Source organism: Petaurus breviceps, unplaced genomic scaffold, assembly GCF_028583685.1.
Source record: "Petaurus breviceps papuanus isolate PSGF00001 unplaced genomic scaffold, PetGlider_PUasm1.0 187, whole genome shotgun sequence".
Lineage (NCBI taxonomy): Eukaryota > Metazoa > Chordata > Mammalia > Diprotodontia > Petauridae > Petaurus > Petaurus breviceps.
In genome coordinates this window covers 823,067-843,819 of record NW_027185799.1, presented here as the reverse complement: position 1 = coordinate 843,819, position 20,753 = coordinate 823,067, and the positions used below count along the sequence as shown (strand labels likewise).

Genomic DNA, 20,753 nt, shown 5'->3' with positions numbered 1-20,753 from the left:
ATTATGTGTTCCAATGGAATGGGATGGTCAGAGACAGCATTCTGAGGCAGAGAGTGGTTAAGTGACTTGCCCAGGGTCACACAGCTAGTAATTCTCTGAGGCTGAATTTGAATTCAGCTCTTCCTAACTCCTAATCTTGGTCCTCTGTCTTTATTATCTATCTTTATTAAGCACCTACTATGTGTCAGGTGCCCAGTGTTGGGCACCAGGAGTTCAAAAATGAAAACCAAACAGAAACGCCCTTAGCTATACTCAAGTCATAGAGAGCTGAGACAGAAGAGAAAAATAATATTTTTCTGGGGTCAGGGTTCAGAGAAATCTCTAGTAAATGGGTATAGGATGATGTGGGCTGGCCTGAAACCAGGGCTTCCAGAAAGAAAGTATCTTTCTCCTTTAGGATTCAAGACAGAGGTCAAGATAGAGTAAAAGTGTCGCATGGCCTGGGAGGTCAGGACCAACCAGGCAGGGGCACTGAGGGGATTCTGGCAAAATGGTGCCAGGTCTAACACAGAGGTAAGAATCAAGGGCTGGTCATTATCATCCTTGTGACCGGGACGCAGGGCCCCAAAGCACACAAAAGAGTCCTCTGCCCTGGGGTTAACCTGATCAACAGGCACGGGTGCTCTCTCTCTTCCCTGTTCCAAATCCCTACAAAAGGATACCTGCTCGAGACCTCATACTCCTGGGCATCCACAGCACAAGGCACTCCAGCCACGGTGACAGTCTCTGCAATATCTTGATGCTTCTGACCCAAGTTGGATCCTCGGATGGTAATACGGGTGCCCCCATCCACGGGCCCAGTCAGTGGCTCCACCTGTCCAGTTACACCACAATTACAGCCTAGAACCACCCACTAGGAGAGTGACACCTTGGGCTCCACCCTTTCTGCCCCCTGGCTTCCCTGAGGTACGAATTAACAGTCACCCCTCTGTCCTCTAGTCTCATTCCCTCTGTCCCCAAGCCTGAGGGCCCCTCTGCCCTACTCCAAACCCTCCCAAGGCTCTTTCCCTGTGCACCCAGTTATCCACATACCATGTGGATGAGGGGAGCAGGGCAGAGAGCTGCTTCAGCCTCAGCACAGGCCTCACGGGCCGCACAATGGGGATGGTGGCCATCACACCACACACAACTGTAGCGAGGGTCAGCCGTACGGCAGAGGCTACAATCTGGGCGTCCCACAGAGCAGTCGTACAATGTCACTAAGAGGGAAGAGAATTATAGTGAATGGAGCACAAAGACTAGTGTCCCTCATCTTCACCATACTGCCCTCCCCCAGATCTTCCTTCCTCTCCCCTGAAACTGGAGGATCCTCTGTTCCAGAGGTGTCAGACACACAAATGGCCGGTGCCTGACTGAACCAGATTAAAACACAATTGGGAAATATTTGAACAAATAAATAAAAGGTTTTCTACTTTTTTTTTATTTTTGGAGGGCAATTGGGGTTAAGTGACTTGCCCAAGGTCACACAGCTAGTTTTTTGTGTTAAGTGTCTGAGGCCAGATTTGAACTCAGGTCTTCCTGACTCCAGGGCTGGTGCTCTATTCATTGCATCACCTAGCCACCCCAGTAAAAGGTTTTCTAAATCAATATGGGGCTCACAGGAATCCTTAGGAATGGCTTAGTAAGTGTCATTTCTATTCAGATTTGACACCACTGCTCTGCTTCTTTCCTATGACACCATCCTCCCCCCCCACCCTTCAAGTATTCACCATGAAGCCCGTCAGCGCTGTCCATCCGAAGCCTTCCTGACTTCCGCAAGAACACAGGCACGTGGAACTCAGGCTGTGGGGCTGCATAGCTAAGCTGAAGTGAGACAAGGTGGGAGAGAAAGGGTTAAGGAGGGAAAGGAATGAAAGCAGCTTGGAGCAAATGTCACCAGAGGAGGATCAGAACAAGGACGATTAGCTTCCAAATGTTCAAAGAGCAGCAGCCACATTTTCTGACTCCCAAGATCAAAAGTCCTGTGTCCTCCTCAGACTTGGAGGGCTCTGTAACGTCAAGGACCATGTCCTCCCCCCCAGACTGAGGGACTCTCCAAGGTCAACAGACCGGGTCTTCTTCAAACATGAAGGCTCTCCAAGGTCGAAAGACCCTGAAGAAATGGGGAAGGGGTGAAGGGAGAAGAGACTTTCTGAGAGCAGTGGCTCTCTCTCTTTCTTTCTCTCTCTCTCTATCTCTCTCTGTCTCTGTCTCTTTCTCTCTGTCTCTCTGTTTCTCTCTCTATGTCTCTCTGTCTCTCTCTCTCACTCCCTCCAGATGGAGACCCCCTTGTTTATGAAGATTAGTATACTAGAATCACCACCTGCCTGAGGGTGGAGACAAACATACCCCACCTCGGGATCCCCAATTCCTCTACCTGATGCAACTGGCAGATGATGCGACAGAGGGTGCCTGCGACTTCATCACACTCCACTCTGGCCTTGGTAACTTCCATGTGACCCTCCAGTTCTAGCACACATTCATAGTCCCCTAGCCCATCCTGGGGAAGGAAAAGAAAAATCAAGACATGTGACTACTGAAGGTCACTCACCTTCTGGGTGCTTAATAAACATTTGCTAAACTACTTTATAAATTTAGAGAGGCTTGAAGACCTCTCTGAAGCTGTCCAGGGTCTTGAAAGTAGCATAAGGATTTTAGGGACAACTCTAAGAATGTGGAAGCTTCTTTAGGATTAGGCAGTCGACTCTAAGGCAGTAGAGATGGCTGTGGGACCTGAGGTGTGTCTCAGAGACCTCAGTGATTTCTCCAGGACTGACCTGCAGGCCATGTCTAGAACCTCTGGGACATCTCTGGAGCTTCACTGACACCTTTGGGACCTTAAGGATGTTTCTAGGGCCTCAGGGACATCTCTGGAACCTCAGAAACAACTTCAGGACCTAGGGAACGTTACTAGGGTCTCAGAGATATCTCTGGCATCTCAGGGTATCTTAAGAACATTTCTGGGGCTAGAGTAACATGGTGGGAGCATTTCCATACTTAGGAGACAGGTTTAGACTAAACCGCAAGGGATCTAAATGGCAGTTGCCTCTAACCCTGACACTATTCCAGTTCCTCAAAACTAGAAGGTAAGGACCCTATTGGTAAACAATAGGTGTAGAGGGTGCCAAACTTTCCTTCTAACCAATTCCCAGAACCTAAAGAGCCCAATACCTGAGGAGTAAAGGTTTCCTAGGGCTCTCCAAGCTTCAGAAATAGGAAGGGCCACTGAATGGGACCAAGGACTCACCTGGTACAAATGAAAATTCCTTCCTAGAAGGGTCAGTTCACGTTCTATCTGGACAGGAAGCAAGGAGGAGCCTTCAATACCTTCCACACAGGGACAAGCAGCAGGACCCTGGTTCACTACTTCTTCCTATAGTAACCCAGAGAAAGGAGGGTGTGGGGCTGCATTCTCTCTCCCTGCCCTCCCACTCACTCCTTTCTTCCCTCCTCCCACAGAAACCCCAAACACTGAAGGAGATTTGGCCATCTCCTCTCCTCCCACAGAAAGCCCAGATGACAACAGGGAGGTTAGGAATAGGGCAGCATCCTCTCCCTTCGCCCCTAGCCCACTCCTTTGTCCTGCCTCCCTCTCTTCCTGCCCCAAAGACCTTGCTCTTTCTCCCTCCTGGCTCTCAGCCTCACCAGCTCCCAGAGCCCGGGGGAGTCATACTGGTAGTCGAGGTCAGGGAGGAGGATGTGGGGGGCGTTGGGGCCCTCGAATTCCGATGAGTCTCCGTCACCTGAGAGGAGGGTGGAAGTGGAGAAGGGCGATGCGTCACTCCCCGTCCACTCGTCCGCCTCAGGCAATTCATCCTCTCTGAGCAGCCCATCAGGGGCATGCTCCTCGGAGCCAGCAACCCCTGGGAAAGTGGTGGAGGGGCCAGTGCTGGGAGCATGATCCCAGGGAGGAGAGGAGGAAAGGGCCAGGGTACCAAGGTCCCAAGATGAAGAGGTCAAAACTGCTGTATCAGAGGGCTGCTCTCCTAGGGGAGATGGCGAAGGGGCAGAGGGCAAAAGGTCCTCAAGTTTGGTCACTGCTCCAGGGGCATCCACTATGGTGACAGTATCACCTATACCCTCCATAGTCCCAGGATCCATGGGGATGCTGGGGAAACTGATGGGCTCCTCTGTTGGAGCTGTTTCCAGGGCCGGACCAACAGTCACCTCTGACCCAACAGTGCTGGGTATAAAGGCAAAGTCTTCTGTAGTTGGAGGGGCTGTGGTGGGGGGCATGAGGACTATGAGGGGAGGCCCAGGCTCTGGGGGAGGTGTCCTGGGGGCCTGTTCTGTTGGGGAAGGTATGGGTTCTGTGGAGGGAGAAGTGGGCTCCACAAGGAGAGTGCCAGGCTCTGTTGGGGGAAGTTTAGGAACAGGAGTAACAGGGGCTTTGGAGGGCACAGAAGGGGTAAAAGTGTGAACATCCCCTGTGGGAGCCACTGAAGAGAGGAGTGGCCAGGAGGCTGACAATGGCAGCTGGGGATTGGAGGCAGAAAAGGAAGGGAGAAGGGAGACACACTCAAAGGACACAATTGGGAAATGAGAAGGCCAAGAGGTGTAGGTTTATGTTTCAGAGGAAAGATAAGAAGACCAAAGAAAAGAGAAACACACAAAAAAAACTAGTTAATTATCTAAGGGAGGAAATAATCCCAGGGAACATCTGTGACTGAGGGAGGGGCCCCAGGAAAGTGTCATGAAAGGAAGGGAACCAGAGGGCTTGGTGGACATGTCCAACCTACCTACTTGAAAACACACACAGACACAAAGCAAATCTGTAAACCCACATGGAACCACCACAGAAAAACCACTCATAAAACACAGATCATCACATGGACAAACAGGTAAGCCCTGTATGTGGTCTCACATGCAGGCACTCACGGTCTATGGGAAATCTCACCCACAGCTAGAAACACCCAAACATCTCACATTTGAGCACACAAGACTTGTTACAGGTCTCAAACTCAATTTTAGGGTCACATACAGAAGGGTCACAGCCACTCACACATAGAAGGCAAAGACACGGGGATTTATGAAGTTGTTCCCCCAACCCTCTTATCCAGGACACATGTAGAGCACAGGAGCTGCTGGCACCTTATGATACAGACTGAGGCCAAGGGCACAGGCAAGGGCATGCCATGGGGTGGAGAGAATAAAGGTTTGGGAAATGCTAGCAAGGTCCCTGAGGAGCTACTGAGACATGCTATTCTCCCTGTCCCAGGGAGTCAGTACCAAAGGTTTACTCTCTTCCTTACATATGTAACCCTGGAGACCTCTTGGGAACATCCACTCTTTGGGAAATCCCCTGTCCCATTCCTAAAACACACACACACACACACACACACACAACCCTTTTCTGTGCTCAGACCTCCTGTATCACACTCACCCTTTGGCTGTGCACAATAGGCCCTGCTTCACAGGCTATCTTGTGGGTACACAGATGCTGCCACACACACCAGCTGCACCCCCAGGTGCTCTGCACACAGGCCCGGCATCTAGGGCAATAGAAATTTTATTGATGGAGAGGAGCACATAAAGGATGATGATGATAGGGCTGATGTGGAGGTTGGTAGGAAGCCAGGGTAAGCATTGCTAGAGACAGTAAAAGAGTTGTGGTCACAAAGCATTTTGCATATATTTGAGATAAGGGAAAACAGTACTGTTATTATGATCCCTGTCTTGCCAATGAGAAAGCAGGGAGTGAGTGAGAAGTGACATGTCCAAAGTCATACAGCTAGTCACAGAAAGAAGTAGGACCTAAAATTAGGTATCTTGACTCCCACCCCAGGGATCTTTCTACTGCACCCAATGGCCTGTCATGATTAGGGACCAGTGTCAGGAAAATCAGTCAACTGGAAACTGGGTTTGGGGGTCAGAGATAGGGAAATCTCTGGTCAGTGTAAAGGATGGAGGAGATAAGTCAAGATCAGGGATAGAAGAAGATGGTCAAGGTGAGGAAGAGAGGAATAAATCAGGGTTGGGCATGGGTAAGGGATATTGGGGAATGGAAAGATAGGATGAGGTCAGGGATTGGTGGGGAGTGAGAAGGTTGTTCTTCAATCCATCAAATAAACATTATGTGCCAGACACTGTGCTAAGCACTAGGGATATGGAAAGAGGCAAAAGACAATCCCTGCCCACAAAGAGCTTATTACTCTCTCATGGGGGATGTTGGAAGGAAGAACCACGGTAGAGAAATGTGGCAGGGTCAGGACTGGAATGAGGTGGTAGGGGAACTCACGGTGTAGACAAATAAAGCACAGCCACAGCAGCGCAGTCATAGAAGGAGAACTCAGTGGATGCAATGACGACTTCCCCAAACTTCAGCAATAAAGGCACTAAGACATGATCTGTGAGGGAAGGGAGTTCTAGTCAGGGCCTGGGGGTCACACTCATACACACTCACATGTTCTGCTACAATAGAGAACCAAAGACCCAAGACACAGGGAGAAAGGAGGGAAGGAGAAGGAGGAAAAACAAGCCATAGATCCAGCCCTCTTCCAGGACTAGTCCCTCTCCAATCCTAGCCCCTGCCTCTGGCTCTCCCACCCTCCCCACCCCCAAGAGGAGAATCTTTCCTACCCTATCCCTGTCCCAATTTGCCCCTCTCCATCACTGACCAGCACCCATCTGCAGGGCAGGAGTCCGACTGGGATCCGGGGAGGGACACATCACGCCAGCATCAGTCCGAACCGCTGGACTCTCATACTCTTCAAAATAACATGAGTATGACTCATCTGGTCGAAGGACAGGCAAATCTGAGATTGACAGGAATATCTGCCAATCAAAGGTCAGGATAAGCATATCAGCCTATGCATATAGGAGAGAGGACCATGCCACACACACACACACACACACACACACACACACACACACACACACACCTGGGAGACTCAGAGCTCCACACATTTTCTACGCCTCCAAACCTAGGGAGATATGCAGAAGGAAGGGGCCGACAAAATCTGCCAGATCCATCGTGAGCCCCATAGATGCCCTCCATGGAATTCCCACAATTACCCCTCAAGAAGCCTGTCACAGAGGCAGCTAGGTGGCACAGTGAATAGAGCACTGGCCCTAGAATCAGGAGGACCTGAGTTCAAATCCGTCTTAGACTTAACACTTACTAGCTGTGTGACCGCAAGTCACATAACCCCAACTGCCTTGCCTATGCCCCTCCAAAAAGCAAAAACAAAATCAAGAAGCCTGCCACAAACAGCTCCTCACAAAGCCCTCCCACAGACACTCCCTGGGGTTACTTCTCCATGGAGTATCCCCAAACATTGTCAATGACCCCCCAGACATCCCTAATAGAGATCTCCAGCAAGAGGTCTCTATCATCTCCCCCAAGAAAATCACCCAACCCCGTGGAGTTCCCTATATATACTCCTCACAGAGTCTCCTACATTTACCAACCCCCAGAGGCACCATCCATAGAGCTCCTCCTGCCAGAATATGCCTCCCCACAGAGTTACCCAAGATGCCTACCATGAAAGACCCCTCAGTATGTCCCACATGGAAAATGCCACCTCACCCATCCATATACCTCACGAAACTTCTCTAGCATATTCCCCATACAATTATCCCCTGCAGAGCTTTCCACTATATGCCTCCCTCCAAAAAAGAAAACCATCCCAGAAACCCTTGTGGAATCCTCTGCAGACACTCCCTACCCCACCACAGAGCTCTGCAAAGAGACCCAGTCCTTGGAGTCTCTCCATGTATATCCTTTGGCCCTCTCTTCATGGAGCTGCTGTATACATCTTCTGGACCCCTCAGAGAGACCCGCCCACCCTATTCTCTTGGGGGCTTACATTTCTCTTCTCCTCCCTGCTAACATTGGCAGGAGTCACAGCCTGGATTTGCAGACACTTGGGCTCAGGACTGAAGCTCCATAGCCAGGGCTCTGGGCCCCGGCCCCGGGAGCACTCAGCACGACGGCTGCACCTAGACCAGACAGAGGAAGCCTTTGAAGATCACAGAGCATCCAACAGCCAAACAGGGGTCACGGAGAGGAAAGAAATCCCTGCCTAAAGTGCCTTTAGTCAGGGATTAGGATCACAAAGGGTCTCTAGAGGGCTCCAAAGGTCAAGAGGGGTCTCCAGGCATCACAGCAGCGAAAGGATCTCCTTCAGCTGACCCCAGTCAAGGACTTGCCTGTCCAACGTACATTTCTACCTCAGCCTCCTGGGGATGGGGCTCTGACTGTCTGAGCATATCTCCCAAACTCACATATTAGGGGGTCTCTAGCATCAGCAAAGTATTCTTCAGAGATCACAGAAAGGTATCTATCTGAGCATCATCAGAGGGATCCCTGACATTCACAGAAGAACTTCCAAGGGTCAGGGACTCTTAGTGTCGAAGAGGCATCTTCCCCCCCACCCCCCATACACATTAGCAATCAACAAGGGTCAGAAGGTCAAGGCACTGACCGTCCAAGAAGAACACACCACCCACAGTAGGGGTCCTTGGGGGCCAGACATGATGTACAGTTCAAATGCTGAGAGCAGGAAGCCACTGGGACCCTCACTACCTGGGGAAATAAGGTGGTTACCTCAACAAAGAAACCCTCAAAGGAGCCCAGACATCCCAGGCAAATTCACTTTTAAGGGCCCAAATTAACTAGAACTCTTCTCTACTCTTCCCCCCCGCCATTTCAAACCCCATTCTAATAAACCATCTTCTGGGACATAATGATTCCCATTTCAATAGCACTTTAAGGTTAAAAAAAATGCTGTCCACCAGGAACCTGCACTGTAGACAGCAAAGCTTACCATTCTATGCTCCCCACACCCATCATCATCTTCACCATGAGTCATTCAAATCATGATCTAAATAACAACAAAAACCACTACCAAACTTTAAGGTTTGCAAAGTCTTTCCTTTATAACAAACCCTGTGACAGTGGTTAGATAAGGAATATTGTCCCCATTTTACAGATGAAAGATTTAGACCCCTGACTAGTAAAGTGACTTGCCTAGAGTGACCCAGTAAGTGTCAGAGTCTGGATTCAAGCCAAAGTCTCCCAACTTGAAGTCGGATGCTCTTTCTTCTACACCATAACTACTCCTTATAGAAAGAGGGTCCAGTTCTACCCCCAGCCCTAGCCCCATCACTCACTGTGCTCTGGGTCATGACATACAGATGTTCCAGGGACCAGTCAAAGATCAGGTCACTGCTCACTGATGAGTCACTCTGGATGAGCTGAGTTGCATAAGGACGGTTGTCACCTTCTGGGCCCAAGTAAACCTGGATAATCAGGGATAGTGAATGAGGTACAGAGAGTAAAGAGGTAAGGACTGTGAAATGTCTCAAAACCCAGAGATTATAATGCCCATCTTAGACTACAGACAATGAAGCCCAGAGATCAAAGAGCAAAGGGGCCTAGTCTTGGGATCAGAGGTTACATGGCCCATCCCTGGGATTAGAGCTAGTATACCCTGGCTCTGAAGTTTATAAATACATGGGCTTGGTCCCAGGATCAGGAATGACACATTCCAGAATGGGTTTTTCAGAAACATATTATAGGTAAAAAAAAAAAAGAGAGAGAGAGAAGGAGAGGGATCAGGAAACCCAAGAATTTCTTCTTTCACACAGCAATGCATCCCTCTTAACCTGCAGTCCTGACCCACCCTCACTCTCCCATGGGTATCCCCAGTCCCTAACCTCACCTTGTGCAGCTGCCCTTGGCTATCACCCAGGAAGGCAATGGTGTGCCCATCTTCCACACTGACTGCCACAGCTGTTAACTGGACATCTGCCCATTCCACCAGGGGTGTGGCCTCTAAGGGAACTCGGCTGGCCATTGGGCTGGGTGTGTGGTCTGACCCACAGGGGTAAGCATCCAGTGTATCCTTAGCAGAAGGAAGAAATTTAGGGTGGAGTCACAACTCCTACCAATATCTAGCCCAAGACCCCCAGGTGGCTCCTTCCACATACCTGAGACAGCCTTAAACATCCCTGGGAAAGGGTGGAGTTCTTGAGGGCACTAAGTATCTATAGTATAACATGACTATATTTTCTGAACCAAAAATAAAGATCCTGGTCAAACCAAAAAAAAAATTATATATCCCTTTTGCAAAGCTTCATGAAAAAGTGTGTTTTCTCTTCTTAAAGTTGGGACTTTCTGGGGGCAGCCAGGTAGCACAGCAAGTAAGAGCACTGGCCCCAGTGTCAGGATGATCTGGGGATCGAATCCAGGCTCAGACACTTAGCACCCACCCAGAAACACCTGGCCATGTGACCTTGAGCAAGTTACTTAGTCCCAATTGCTTAGGGGCAGCCAGGTAGCACAGTGAGTAAGAGCACTGGCTCCAGTGTCAGGATGACCTGCGGATCAAATCTGGGCTCACATACTTAGCACCACACCCAGAAATAACTGGCCATGTAACCTTGAGCAAGTTACTTAACCCAGATTGCTTTAAAAAAAAAAAAGTTGGGACTTTCTGGAAAATCTTAGATATATGCTATTGGAGCTAAAGAATGCTACCATGGGGCGGCCAGGTAGCACAGTGAGTAAGAGCACCGGCTCCAGTGTTGAGAAGACCTGGAGATCGAATCCCAGGCTCAGACACTTAGCACCCACCCAGAAACACCTGGCCGTGTAACCTTGAGCAAGTTACTTAACCCCAGTTGCTTAGGGGCGGCCAGGTGGCTCAGCGAGTAAGAGCATTGGCTCCAGTGTCGGGATGACCTGGATCAAATCCGGGCTCAGATACTCAGCACCACACCCAGAAATAACTGGCCGTGTAACCTTGAGCAAGTTACTTAACTCCAATTGCTTTAAAAAAAAAAAAAAGAATGCTACCACCACAGCCATCTCCCCAAAAACAATCTTCATCACCCCCACCCTCAGTGGAGTTTTCAAGTAGGAAGGAGAAGGAAGCAAGAATCTCAGGGTTCCCTACCACTATTCCCACTCTGCCCCAACCTCCCACAACACAATGCAGCTGGTACACATTACCATGGACCTCCTATGCTGCCATACTTGAACTGGCCCCACTTTCTCCCCTAGAGACTTTGGTCCCTCCTAAGGCTCTCACTATCACCTCTGTGCTGACATCTTCCAAATCTAAATCTCTAGCTCCCCCAAAAACTATCATTGAAGTTCTAGTCCATCATTTCCAACTAGTAACAGATCAATACCACCTCAAACTCAAGTATGTCTAAAACCAAACTCCATCTTCCTCACCAAAATAAATCTCAACTTCCTTGTCTAACCACTATTCCCTCAGTCTTGAAGACCTAAAGCCAATTTTGACTCTTCTCCTCTTCTTTATTCCCTTCATACTATCAATCCTTCCTCCAAATGTCTCTCAGATTAGTCTCTTCCTCTCCATTTCCAAGGCCACAACCCCAGAAGAGAAAAAGAATGTGGCATAATGACCAACCACAATTCCAGAGGACTCATGATGAGACATGCTACCCACCTCCTGATAGAGAGGTAATGAACTCAGAGTGCAGAATAAGACATTTTTTTAGACATGACCAATGAGGGAATTTTTTTTGCTTGACTGTACATGTTTGTAATAGTCTTTATTTTTCTTGCTTTCTCAATGGAGAGGGGAAAGGAGAAAAGGAGAAAAAGAAGGTAGACCTGAAAATAAAATAAAAGTTAATTTAAATTTAAAAAAAAGAAAAGGCAATTGTAAATAGGAAAGGGCTTTGTCAACTGTTAACCACCATAAAAATGATAGTTACTATTATTATTATTATTATTAGTCCAGTTTCTTGACTAGTGGCTTGATTACTACAATAGTCTTCTAACTGATCTCCCTGACCTCTGGTCTCTTCCACTCCAATCCATCCTGCTCACAGTACCAAATAAATCCTCCTTAAAACACTACTTTCCTTGCATTACTCTCCTACCCCAAAACCTATGATAGCTCCCCAATGCCTACAGAAGCAGATTTAAACTCTTCAGTTCAAAATCCAGGGTCTTCCATATTACAGTCCCACCTGACCTACCTAGCTCTAACCTCTCTCTCCAACACAAACACTCTTCAATCAACTAAGTTGTTCTCCTATCCCCAACTATCCCCACTAGATACAGTGAGTTTGTTTCTACATGTTTACTTTTGTTCATGCTATTACCTAGAATCTGGAATACTGTCCCCATTCCTTTTCTACCTATACAAATCCAACCCCTTCTTCAAGATCCCACCTATGATGATATTTTCTCTGATTACTTCAGCTCATACAAACATCATCACTCTCTGAATTACTTCAGCACACATTATCTGTACCATACAACTCAGCAATTTATTATCAAGAATCTGATCTCAATCTCCATTTCAAGCGAGTATGTTTTATCACCTCAGCGGGACAGTTTCTTTTGAGCAGAGCCCATTTCTTTTGTACATTCACAACTTCTGGCACAACACTGGGCACACATGAAACCATCAACAAATACATTCTGATAACTCTATTAAAACTCTTCATCAATTAATTAAAAAGTAAAAAAATATAATTAAAAAAAATTTTTTTTAAGTAAGGAGCCTGAGACCAAGAGCGGAAGATGTGTGTTAAATGTAACGTATACTCTTAGAAAACAAAACAGCACATCAGAAATTCACTCATGGCTTCATATCTGACTCTGCTGCTTCTTGTAAATGCCAGCGTTCTTGTTTGTTGATGTTCATTAAGTTCTTAATAAAAAGATTTAAAAAAAAAAAAACTCTTCATCAATTCCCAACAACTTAGGAGACTGGGAAATCTGTGATGAGTCTTAGAGACAGGAAATGGCAAGGGAGAGTAGGATCACCCACCAGAGGGGAGAAGGTACAGGGACTACAGGGTTACTTACAACTGGCAGCTGGGCACAGTTGGAATTGACGTCATATTCAATGTAGGCAATCTCAGTTCCATCCTCTGCCCGGCCATCCCGTGTGTAGCAGGCATCTCGTGTTCGGTTGGCCAACTGGTCAACTTCATCTAATGGGAAAGCACAGAGCGCAGAAGCCCCAGAGACTCCAGCAGTAGGGGCACGGCCAGCAGTGGAAGGGCTGACTGAAGAAAAAGCAGCAAACAGCATCTCTCCGCCATTCCCCTGGGACCCCATTCCAGGAACAGCCACAGCTGCTGCCTGCACCAGTCCATAAGGTGCTCCTCCACAAGACAGTGGAAGTTCCACATAGGAATAATAATGCTGATCACTCAAGCAGACTCGTGATAAGTAGGGGCGGAAGGCTCGGGACTGAGCCTGAAGGTCCCTCCGCAAGAACAGGAAATAGACGCTGGTTCGACGGGCAAAGGCAGCCACAAAGTGATGGCTGTACTCAGACAGCCGGCCCACTGCTAGCTTGGCTGTCTCCTCATAGGAGAACACAGCCTGTGGGTCAGGGGGACGCAGCGCACGGGTTGTGATAGGAGGGATACCCCCTCCAACACCACGGCTGGTATACCCCCGGCCTACAAATAAGAGAGGCTCTCCAGCTGGACCCTGTCCCACCAGTCCCACCGTGCTGATGGCTGGATCATTGGCTGCCACATACTGAGTATCCCCTGGGCGCTCTGGGCGAAGCAAGAGTTGCCCAATGTGGTCAAGGCGTCGCTGTTCACATACTCCCTGGTGTGCACTCCCACACACCACTAAGGCCCCTTCATCTCCACCAGGTCCACGGGGGCTCACCAACAGCAACTGGTTGGGATTGTCCGTGGGTTGGGCCTGTGGGCACTCAAGAGGCAACACAGGGGGCAGACAGTCTCTGCTGTCCAACACTGGCCCCGTGGACACAGTGGCCTCAAGAGTTAGCTCTGAATTCAGTTGGAACAAGAAGTTGGTGGCCCCCAAATAGAGGGTCCCTGAGATTGGGTCCCTGACCAGATGCTGAAGGCGAGTGTTGTTGGGTGTGAAGGAGGCAAGAGTGGACTGCTGCATCGCAGAGACTGGAGCACACACAGCCCAGAGCAGCTGCAGAAGGGCTGAGCCAAGGATAAGCATGGTCACCTGAAGGGAGTAAAATATGAAAGACAGACAGAGAGGAACAGGGTGAAGAGGGGGAAGATAGGAAGGAAAGGGGGGGGAGGAGAGAGAGAGAGAGGGGGGAAGGGAGAGAGAGAGAGAGAGAGAGAGAGAGAGAGAGAGAGAGACAGAGATACATAGAGCAAGAGTCTGTGAAAATGATTGACACAGGGAGAGAGAGAGAGAGAGAGAGAGAGAGAGAGAGAGAGAGAGAGAGAGAGAGAGAGAGAGATCAATTAGTCTGGATAAGAAGGCCTGTGAGGAAAGGACCTAGGTCTAACCCCTCTACCTGGGCTCTGATTTTACCCTTTTCCATGTCTTTCCCACTGATCATACCCACTTTTTCATTTTCAGTCTCTCCTTAATCTCATCTCATTCCCCTCTGCCATCCTGAATCTCTCTTTCTTTTTACTACCAAACTCCTACAAAGAGATATCTACAAGCACTGTTACCTCAGCTTCCTCCTTACCCTTCTCAATGCCTTAAAATCTGGCTTCCAGCCCCACCACTCTACTGAGTCTATTCTCTCGTAGAGATCTACTAAGTGCCAAATCCATTGACCTTTTCTCAGTCCTCATCCTCTTTCATTTCTCTGCAGCTTTTCCAAGACACTCTCTCCTCCCTTAGCTTCTCTCTCTCCTGGTCCTCTTCCTAACTGTCTGACCACTTCTTCTCATTCTCCTTTACTAGACCATCAGCCATCTCCCTTTCCTTAATTATGTGTCTCTCAAAGCTCAGTCCTGGACCCTTTTCTTTATACACCCTCCCTTGGTGACCTCATCCACTCCCATGGATTCAATTATCATCTCTATGCAAATACAATTATCTCTCTAGGAGTCCATCTGTTGCTTAGAGACCTTCTGTAGTCTTTCAGCCAGAATCTTTCATCACTGAGCCAAATCTATAAATCCAGCCTTCATTTCTCTCCTGAACTGGTCCTGAAAATGCCTGCTGGACATTTCTACTTGGATGTCTGACTGGCATCTCAAGCTGAACACGAATGAATAAATAAGCTTTTAAGTTATGTGCTAAGCTCTGGGGATACAAATATAAAAGTGAAGGTAGCCCCTGCCCTCAAGAAGCTTACACTCTGATAGGAGAAACTACACATAGAAGAGTAGTAGCCAGGGAGGAGCTGGTCTGGATACAGGGATGCTCATTGTGGCCACAGAGAAGTACACTGACATCCCCATCTTTAAAAAATGGCCAATTTGGGGCAGCTAGGTGGCGCAGTGAATAGCACTGGCCCTGGAGTCAGGAGGACCTGAGTTCAAATCTGATCTCAGACACTCAACACAAAAAAAAAAAACTGGCTGTGTGACCTTGGGCAAGTCACTTAACCCCAATTGCCCTACCTTCCCCCCTCCAAAAAGCAAAAAAAAAAAAAAATGGCAGAGTTGATCATGGTTCGTGGTGCCATGAGTAGTCTAAAATGAGATTCATCATCTTTCCCATCTTATTTTCACTCATCCATCCTTCCAGTCACCTAGATCCATAACTTCAAACTCTTCCTTAACTCTCTCCTCTCCTTTACCCCCAGACTTAATCAGCCACCAAGTCCTACTGATTTTACCATGACTCTCATACACATTTCCTTCTCCTTTTTTCTCTTTTCACATAGGCATCACCCTAATTCAGATCCTCATCACTTCATTCCCAGACTACTATCTCCAGTCCCTCCCCTCTCCAATCCATCCTTGACAAAAATTTTCTAAAGTCGTCCAATGGACCATTTTACCCCCCAACTCAAAAACCTTCAGTGGTTGCCTATTGTCCTCAAGGAAAAAAATGCAAATTCAGCCTGGCTGCTAAATCTTGTCATTTCTACCTTTATAACATCTCTTATATACATCCCCTTCACACCATTCATAAAGCCATGATCCTAGTTCAGGCTTTTATTACCTCTCATCAAGATTACTGCAATAGCCCTCTAACTGGTCTCCCTACCTTACATCTCTTCCTGCTCCACCCCATCTTCCACTCAAGTGTCAAAGTGATTTTTCTGAAGAATAGGTCTGACCATGTCACCACCATTCCTGCAACATGGTACTCCAATGGCTTTTACCTCCAAGAATAAATACAAAGTCCTCTGTTTGGAATTTAAATTTCTTCATAACCAGGTCCCTTTCTGCCTTACCAGACTTCTTACACCTTACTTCTCCCCTGCATTACTTTGATGATCCATCTATACTGGCCTACTTGTAATTCCTCCAACAGGACACTCCACATCCCATATCTATGCCTTTGCACTGGCTGTCCCCCCTTCCCATGCCTATATTGTTCTGCCTCTGTGCCTTGACTTCTCAAGTTTCCCTGGCTTCCTTTGAGACTCAGATCTAATTCCCCCTTCTGCCGTGGGGGAGTTAGGGAGGCTTCCTGGTCCCCCCAGCTGTTATTGTCTTCTTTCCGATGACTATGTATACATCTTGTATATACCTGGATATCTATGAGTTGTTTCACCCACTAGAATGGAGGCTCCTTGAGGGACTGGGTTTCGTTTTGTTTGGTTGCCTTTCTTTGCACCTCCAGTGCCTAGTGGCTCATAAAAGCTTGTTGTCTGACTAACTGGCTTAAGGCCCTCCACAGTACAGCTAAAACCTCCCTTTCCACCCTTATGTCCTATTACACTCCTTCATGCTCTTGATCAGTAGGATGAGACTTGAAGCTGCTGCCCATCTCAACATTCCATTATGCTACCTGTGCCCAGAATGGCCTCCTCCCTCATCTCTACCCTTCAGTAGACACATCTTCCTTCAAGGCTTTGCTCAGGTACCACCTCTTCTGGGAAGTCTTCCCAGTTGCTTGTTGTGTTCTCAACACCTTCAAATGGCTTTGCTTCCCCAAAACACACACAAACAAGCCACAAACTTGAGGAGAGGCACGGTCTATTTTTTGTCTTAGAACATTAAAGGCCTGCCCAGCACAGTGATAGAGTGTGTTAAGCATCTTGTTGTTCAGCCATTTCAGCCATGTCTGAACTCTTCATGGCACCATTTGGGTTTTTCTTGGCAGATACTGGAGTGGTTTGCTGTTTCCTTCTCCAGCTCATGTTTACAGATGAGGAAACTGAGGCAAACAGGATTATGTGATTTGCCTAGAGTCACACAACAACATTTCACACAATCTAAGGTCAGATTTGAACTCAGGAAAACTAGTCTTCCTGACTTCAGGGCTGGCACTTTATCCACCGCACCTCCTAGCTGCCCCATATGCATCTAGTAGACCCTTAAAGAAGTTTGTTGAATTGAATTGAATAAGCAAATAAGCACAGGGGCTGGGACATGGAGTGTACTCACTAGAGAGGAAGGAGACTAAAAATCAGGATCCTTGTGATTAGAACTGTCTGGGCTTAGAATGAGGTAAGTAACAAGTCATGGCCAGAACCCCGGGTTCTCCCCTGGTGTGTCCAAGGATATGGAGAATGAAAGGACATCCAGAAAGGCCCAGAGGATTAGAGTGGGAGGTGGAAGGGAAGTTCAGGTTAGGTGTCAAATCGTGGTCAGAAGCCTGAGATTCCCCAGAGCCCAAGAATGTGGAGAATTCAAGGACACCTAGGGAGGAAAGGAAGGCTGAAGAGTGGGAGATAAGAAGAGGGGAGGAGGGAAGAAGGAGGAAGTGTTTTAGTATGAGAAAAGTTAGAGATCATTGAAAAATTGTCTTCCTCTTAACAATGAACTTAGAGAAGATGAATATTTTAACCCAGGTTAAAACAAGAAGAAAATGACAGGAAGGTGATGGACTAATATTCAGAATGAAACATGAACTTTCAGATATAGCCAATGTAGGAATTTGTTTTGCTTGACTATGCTTATTTGTTGCAAGAGGTTTTGTTTTGTTTTCAGGGAAAGGGAGGTGAAAGGACTTAATGGTTGGAATGCTATTGGGGTACAAGAATTCCTGAAATAGTAGGAATTCAGGTTATACCTAAGGTAGAACTAGTAAGAGACAAGGGTAGCAAGTGTTACTAAAAATAGGTAACCAAACCAAGCCCTTTACTAGAAACTTACAAAAGCAAAGGGAACCCCGCCCCACCCCAGTCTGTTTGGTCATCCTATCTGGAGGCAGAGGACAGTGAGATGACCCCCCCCACGGAACCCCTACAACCAGAACCCTCAGAGGATCCTTACCCCCAAGTACTGATTTATCCCTGCCCTTCTCTAGGTCAGGAGGCAGAGGAAGCCCTGACATAGATACCAGAGGAGCATTTCACCCTCCTTCCCCCCAAAGGAGCAGGAAAGCAAACAACAAAACAACCAGGACCCGCATCAGGGCACCAGGAGGTATGGAATAGGATAAAAGGCATACAGAGGCACAGAGAAGAGGGGAGGAGGGGAGGGGGAGGGACGGAGAGGCATCCCACCCCCAGCCTTCCCACAATTTGACATGTTTCCTGGACAGAGGGACAAGGATGTGAGGACATGTTGTATCCGGCCCAGCTGTGACAGAGGCTGAAGAGGAGGGGGTAGGGGTAGTGAGGGGGACAGGCGGAGCTTAGTCTGGATAACCATGACCAGTGACCCAGTGTGGGAAAGTAGATAATCACAGGTCCTGGGGACTATCAGCTGGATCAATGGACAGAGATTTGATCAAAGAGAATAGTGCGGGCTTAGGGGTAGTAGAAATAGACCATTGTCAGATGAGAGGGCAGCAGAAATGAGGGAGAGCTGGCAAAGGAATGAACTTGCTGAGCTCAGGAAGGCAGGTCAGTGATTTAGTAACAGATGATGGAACATTTGGGGGCCGAGAGCTTAGTATTGCCAGAACTTTGGTGAAGTACATAAAGTCCCCATAAATACTGCCTCTCGCTTTTCCCAGGAGACATGATCTCCCCAATCCTCTGAGGAAAACGACAATCCTGGCTCCCCCTCAGGCAATACCAGCTCCTAGCTCCTCCAGGGAACATTAGCTGCCTGATCCCAGCTCTCTCAGGGAACACCAGATTCCAGTTCCCTCAGGGAACACTAGCTTCCAGATCCCCCAGGAACACCAGCTGCCTGATCCCAGATCTCTCAGGGAACACCAACTCCCAGCTCCCCCATGAACACCAGCTCCCAGCTCCCCCAAGGAACACCAGCTTCCCCAGAGAACACCAGCTCCACACTCCCAACTTCCCCAGAGAACACACCAGCTCTCCTAGAGAACACCAGCTCCTGGTTCCCAGCCACTCCAGGGAACAGCAGCTCCCACCAAGAATGCTATTCTCCCTGTTGCCCCAGGGTCCATTACTCTCCCAATTTCCCCAGGGGCCATTACCTTCTTCATCTCCCTCTAGGGTTACCAGCTCCCAGTTCCTCAAGGAGAACACTACAACCAGCTCCCTAAGGGGACCACATACCCCCAGATCTACCAGGGAACTACCACCCTTTCAGCTCCCCTCAGGAAACATGACCTCTGGCTCTAACAGCAGGCAAATATAGTTCTGGGGAGCTCTACTTCTGGCCTCCACTAACTCAGATCCTCTAAATAAAGTCAAGTGGAGCCATGAGCTGAACTTACCTGGTACAGCAGGCAAAGCAAGCAAACAGCAGCATGGCCAGTATGGATCAGGTCACCTGGGCTGGAGAAAGAGCACATAACGAGTCTGAAAAGCTGAAGTCACAACACTGCTCCCTGCCAGTGTCAGCAAGGATGGAGAAGATCCTTGAAGGTTATCCCAACAGCACACATGTGAGGGAGGGAGCAGGACCACCCCACCCCAAGTAAGGTCATTATGGTTCACAGGAGGCTGTGGTCATGCTTTCCCCTCACTGTCCCCACAGAGGGCTGAGAGGCAGTGAAGTTGGCTTGGAGGGCTGCCACTACACACATTCCAATGAGGTGGGGGTGGGGGAGGGGAGCAGGGTACTTGCATTCCAGAGTAGGCTACTGCTCCCCTCCCAGAACTTCAGTACTGCCTCCCCTCTCCCCATACCTAGGAGGCAAGAGAACCATGGAATTATAGAGTCCTCAGTTTCCTTCCATGCCCCCAAAGGAATCTTTACACAGCCCTGGTGACAGATATTTGGGGCATCTCTGGGGGAGAAAGCCCAAGGCAAATTAATCAAAAATAGAGGAGGCAGGTTTCTACTCAGTATGGGTCCTGGGATTGAGATGCCCTAGTCTAGTAGCTCTTAACTTTTTCTGTGTCCTGAACCCTTAACCAGGGTGAAGCCCTTCTCAGAATAATGTTTTTGTAAAAGTTGAAGGAAATGTCAAATTTCAGTGAGATGTTAGTGAAAATAAAGATGTAATTTTTTTTCCCCATTCAAGTTCAGATTATGGAGTCATGGTTAAGAATCCCAGCCCTAGTAAGTCTAAGTCTGTGGTCTGGGCTGTGGGGTAGGAAGAGGGGTGGAAGGAAAGCTAAACCCCCCAGAGAAGACGGAACCAGAAAATGGTTCTAGCCTTGGCAGACTATAAGAAGGGAAAGCAGGGAATTAAAACAGGTGATTAGAGAGAAGGCATCTGGAAACAGGAGTGCCAGGAGGTTAGCTGGGGGCTAGGTATGCTAGTCCCATGCTATCAGGGGAAAGGATAAACCCTCAGCTTTCAAGTCCCACGTAAGCTATCACATGGTATCACAATCATGACTACAAGAGTCTGACCACAAGGGCAATGACCTTCAAGTTTGGAGCTAGCCTCCCTTCTCTCCCGTTTCTGCCTCCTACAATCCAACCTGCATATCTGTGGTGGTTTCATTACTATTATTCCTAAAGTATTGCTTTCACCATGTTATATCTCAGACTCAAATGCCTTCAGCTGCTACCTGTTACCATCATATCAAATTTAATTTCTTCTACATGATTTTCACAGCCTCAACAGACTATACCCACTTATC

General features: G+C 48.2%; 1 protein-coding gene across 2 annotated transcripts in view; it reads right to left on the bottom strand.

Moving 5' to 3' along the window:
* Positions 1-20,753, bottom strand: part of PLXNB1 (plexin B1) — a 71,226-nt gene that overhangs the window by 34,011 nt on the left and 16,462 nt on the right. For both annotated transcript variants that reach the window (XM_069090618.1, XM_069090619.1), the window contains exons 2-16: positions 19,433-19,493; positions 12,779-13,921; positions 9,645-9,827; positions 9,094-9,222; positions 8,406-8,506; positions 7,788-7,920; positions 6,597-6,753; positions 6,218-6,326; positions 5,363-5,471; positions 3,625-4,455; positions 3,227-3,352; positions 2,357-2,479; positions 1,710-1,803; positions 1,033-1,199; positions 663-814 (exon numbers count right to left, since the gene is read on the bottom strand). In XM_069090618.1, the coding sequence (XP_068946719.1) occupies positions 663-814; positions 1,033-1,199; positions 1,710-1,803; positions 2,357-2,479; positions 3,227-3,352; positions 3,625-4,455; positions 5,363-5,471; positions 6,218-6,326; positions 6,597-6,753; positions 7,788-7,920; positions 8,406-8,506; positions 9,094-9,222; positions 9,645-9,827; positions 12,779-13,921; positions 19,433-19,493 (3,618 nt within the window). The remainder of the gene's footprint in view (positions 1-662; positions 815-1,032; positions 1,200-1,709; positions 1,804-2,356; positions 2,480-3,226; positions 3,353-3,624; positions 4,456-5,362; positions 5,472-6,217; positions 6,327-6,596; positions 6,754-7,787; positions 7,921-8,405; positions 8,507-9,093; positions 9,223-9,644; positions 9,828-12,778; positions 13,922-19,432; positions 19,494-20,753) is intronic.